This window comes from Choristoneura fumiferana, chromosome 3 (genome assembly GCF_025370935.1).
Source record: "Choristoneura fumiferana chromosome 3, NRCan_CFum_1, whole genome shotgun sequence".
Taxonomy (NCBI): domain Eukaryota; kingdom Metazoa; phylum Arthropoda; class Insecta; order Lepidoptera; family Tortricidae; genus Choristoneura; species Choristoneura fumiferana.
Genome location: NC_133474.1, coordinates 15,878,819 through 15,882,575, shown reverse-complemented (window position 1 = coordinate 15,882,575; position 3,757 = coordinate 15,878,819). Strand labels below are relative to the sequence as shown.

The window sequence follows — 3,757 nt, the reverse complement described above, 5'->3', positions numbered from 1 at the left end:
AACCCTATACCAGCTGCAAGTGGATTAAAGATCACATCGATACAATAAAATTACGAATTATGCCAATATAAAGAAGAAATTCGCCTAAAACATAATACAAGGCACTTCCAATACAATTCAACAAATAATACATTACTATATTACTTGAGTGAGTACCCGCCTTAATTATATCTATTTTGACAATAATCCAAGCATTATAAGCAAGACCATGCACACTACAACATTTGAAATGAATTGATAAATAGGACACCAGACAATGTCTGGCAGACAAGATGCAGCCTTAGAGGATATGCTGGAAGCATAATTATCATATGTCTTACCGATACATATATACAATATTAGGTAAGACTGAATGATAGAGAGGAAACCTCATTATTCTACCTCCCTGACTTCACTTAATAATTTTGGGCTCGATTTTATGAAATTATAGATACACATACTACACATGTTTTAACGCTCATACACATTTAAATTAGGTGCAAAGGAGATCTTTAAATCTGTAAACTTCAGAACCTTTTCTTTATACCACACATAATTAACATAATACAGTACAACTTTTGCTTCGACTTTATATCACTAAATAGTTCATTCATCGTGTCAGATTCATCTACAGTCTTATAATAGAAAACTCTTAGTAATAAAACGATGCAATCTTAATTATGGAACAAATAGAACTAGCTAGGAAACATCAGCCGCTGCTGGTGCAAATTGTATTACCGAGGTATGTCGTACCACTGGAATGGCCTCATCAGGTTGAAGAATCAGTTTTCTTTTACGCGGGGGAAGCGATGAATGAGGAAGTGTGAACTGTAAACCTGTAAGCGGAGGAGAAGGCGGAGTGGACGCAGATGTTAGGACAGTGGAGGCTGGAAGCACTGGCGTAGCAACCGGGACAATCGGACATTGAGGTGAAGGAGGAGAACTCGGAGGAGTGGGCGGCAATTGTTGCAACGAAGCTTCACCCATATCACACATCACATTGCCATTCACTTCTAGAGGTGGTGGTGGCGAAGGCTGCAACGATGGAGCTCGAGGCGTTTCTGCGCCATGTTCCTTATATATGTGAGCCTCCATTTGTTTTTTCGTATTAAAAGTTCCATCACAAACTGTACAACGATAACATCTTTCGCCATAATGCTGGAAACGGTGAAGCTTTAAGACGTGGTTATATCCAAAATCACGAAGACAAATATCACAAGTGTATGGGCGTTCTCCAGTGTGCGTGCGTGAGTGCACCTTCAGCTGTTTCGAACAAGTAAATCCTTTGCCACACCCGGGAGCTGGGCAGCGGTAAGGTTTTTCACCCGTGTGAGTGCGAAGGTGGATGACCAGCTGACCTGATTGAATAAAAGTTTTATGACAGTGCGGACAAGCGTGTGGCCTCTCGCCGGTATGGATACGAGCGTGTCGATGAAGCTTTCCAGAGTGTTCGAAAGCCGCACCGCATACGCCACATCGATATGGCCGTTCCTTTGTATGTATTCGGCGGTGCACCTGCAAGTTCTCCTTAACACTGAACATCTTGTGGCAGTATTCGCACTCGAAAGGCCGTTCGCCGGTGTGTGTCCGATAATGGCGCACTAGACGCGCCGGCACGGCGAAAGTTTTCTGGCAGACGTCGCAGCGATGTGCATCAGCAGCCACACGATGAGACCGCGCGTGAGCTGTTAGTGCGCTGCGCGTGGAAAGCGTCAGTCCACATTCCCCGCATTGGTGCAAACGTTCTTCTTCACCTGTAGAACGATAAAGCTGAAGCTCAGACGTAGAACAATAATCCATTATAAATTAATTGATGGCAATTGTGGCTTTTCCGATGGAACGTATCAGACGACAACCGTTCTCAAACAGTACTGTGTTACGTATGGCATGCACCGATCAGGATGCACGATGCACATACTAGGACCAGTAAGGGGAGCAAGCGGGCAGAGGGGCGCACGGAACCAACGGAGTGAATGTCCTCTAAAAGCACGTGGAGGCCTGCACCGCGGTTTTATCGCGTCGGAACCGCGGTGCAGGCCTCCACGTGTTTCGGCCGCCGACCCCGCAACTTGCCCCGCTCTTTCCGCGCGCCCTACCCCACCGTAATATGAATAAAATGACACAAGTTCATTAGAATAAAATTATTTTTGTAAAATTGTTATATTTGATGAAAATACCTAGAAAGTGTCTAGTGCTAAACTTAATTAAGCAAATTTATAGTAGGTATCGAAAATAATGTAATCGATCGTGTAAAAAAAAATCAAGAACTTTTTGTTTGCAATTTGGTATTTTTTAATGTGAGAAATAGACCTTAAGCAAAGCCAAAGCCAACACTATTAATTACACAAAAATTAATATTATCGATAAAGGCATTCCTCACGCTATACAAGGCATTTACTAATTAACATTTCCTTTCTGAATTCATTTGTGTAAAAAGGATAGAACGTCTTTAAAAGTTCGTGTGTATAATTTTATATATCGACGAGCTGTTGTTTGTTTATTTGTCAGCTACGTTTAAGAATAAATTAATGCAATAATTACTGTCAAAATAGGTAAAAAAAAAAACAATCGCAATGACAAATGATAGTGTGCTAGTTGTAAGTCGCTTACCTATCATTTTCAACGATGATGAAGATGTTGATCTTTTTATATAACGTGGTTCAATGGCGTCAATGTTGATGTAGGTTGCGCACGAAACTCGAGTTGAGTTACACAACAGCTTGCCCGACCGACGGTCCACGGGCGAATGCGAACGAACTAAGCGCAAGCAAGGAAAGCGACGCGAACAGGCCAGCGCATCGAGTAATCTCTTGCTCTCCTCTAACGTCAAGTGTGCGTGTGCAGATAGGTCACGGTTGCTTGTGTGCGAGTAATTTAATCAGATGTGTGTGTGTTTATCGAATGTCACAGTATAGTATATTTTGCTAATAGATTTCAGTTTTTTCTTCAAACAATAAGCGATGAATTGGTAACACGGTGTTAACCAAGATTCTCAATTTGTCATAAACCATAGCTTATCTTATTTTTGTAATTATTTGGCGACATTTTATACCTACTACCTACTATTCAACTAGTATAGACAAATACAGACATAGTGAGAAAGAAGAAACCTTATCTAGAATCTCAACATTGTTGAATCGTAGCAAAAGGCATTACAAAAATATTAGGCTATGGCACACTGTGATATAGGTACATGTCAGATGTATAAGTAATATAAGTCACAAAACGATAAAAGCGGCGCGCATTCGTTGAAGGTTGGGCGGCGCAAGCAAGAAGGCAGTGAGGTGGGGCGAGGGGAGGGAAGCAGCGGCAGAGTGTACGCGTGGAGGCCCACTGCGGTTCCGAGGCGCGTGTGAACTCTCGTCGACTGTGCGCGTGCGTGGTTTCCCGACCTGCCTCCTCCCGCACTCTTCTTCCTCCACATTTTATTTTATCTGTCTAGGGCAACATAACTTCACCTACGATAGGATAGGTGTCACTGTCACTCAAGTCAGGAAGTTTGTCCGTAGGTAGCTTAAAGTATGCCTTAGTTATGTAATATTTCATATTTTAATGAAACAAATTATTCCAAGTAACTTAGTAGGAAGTAGTAGTCCACTACTAAGATAAATATACTTACGAGTAAATAGTTTCTACTTAGAGATGTTTGTAAGGTACATTGCCTATTGTACTTATATTTATGGTAAGTAAAAGTACCGTCGAATATTTGATTTAAAAAATTTGGTGTAAACTGGATCACGCATGATACAAAAAGAAATGCAGCCCTAATCCCTACTGA

The 3,757-nt window shown here is 41.6% G+C and overlaps 1 protein-coding gene across 1 annotated transcript; it reads right to left on the bottom strand.

Moving 5' to 3' along the window:
* Positions 1 to 576: 576 nt before the first annotated feature.
* On the bottom strand, positions 577 to 2,671 carry LOC141426747 (uncharacterized). Its single transcript, XM_074085888.1, has 2 exons — positions 2,590 to 2,671; positions 577 to 1,733 (listed from the first exon to the last, which is right to left on the bottom strand). Exons 1-2 carry the CDS (start codon positions 2,594 to 2,596, stop codon positions 679 to 681), a joined length of 1,062 nt encoding a protein of 353 aa, XP_073941989.1. The 5' UTR covers positions 2,597 to 2,671; the 3' UTR covers positions 577 to 678.
* Positions 2,672 to 3,757: the final 1,086 nt, after the last annotated feature.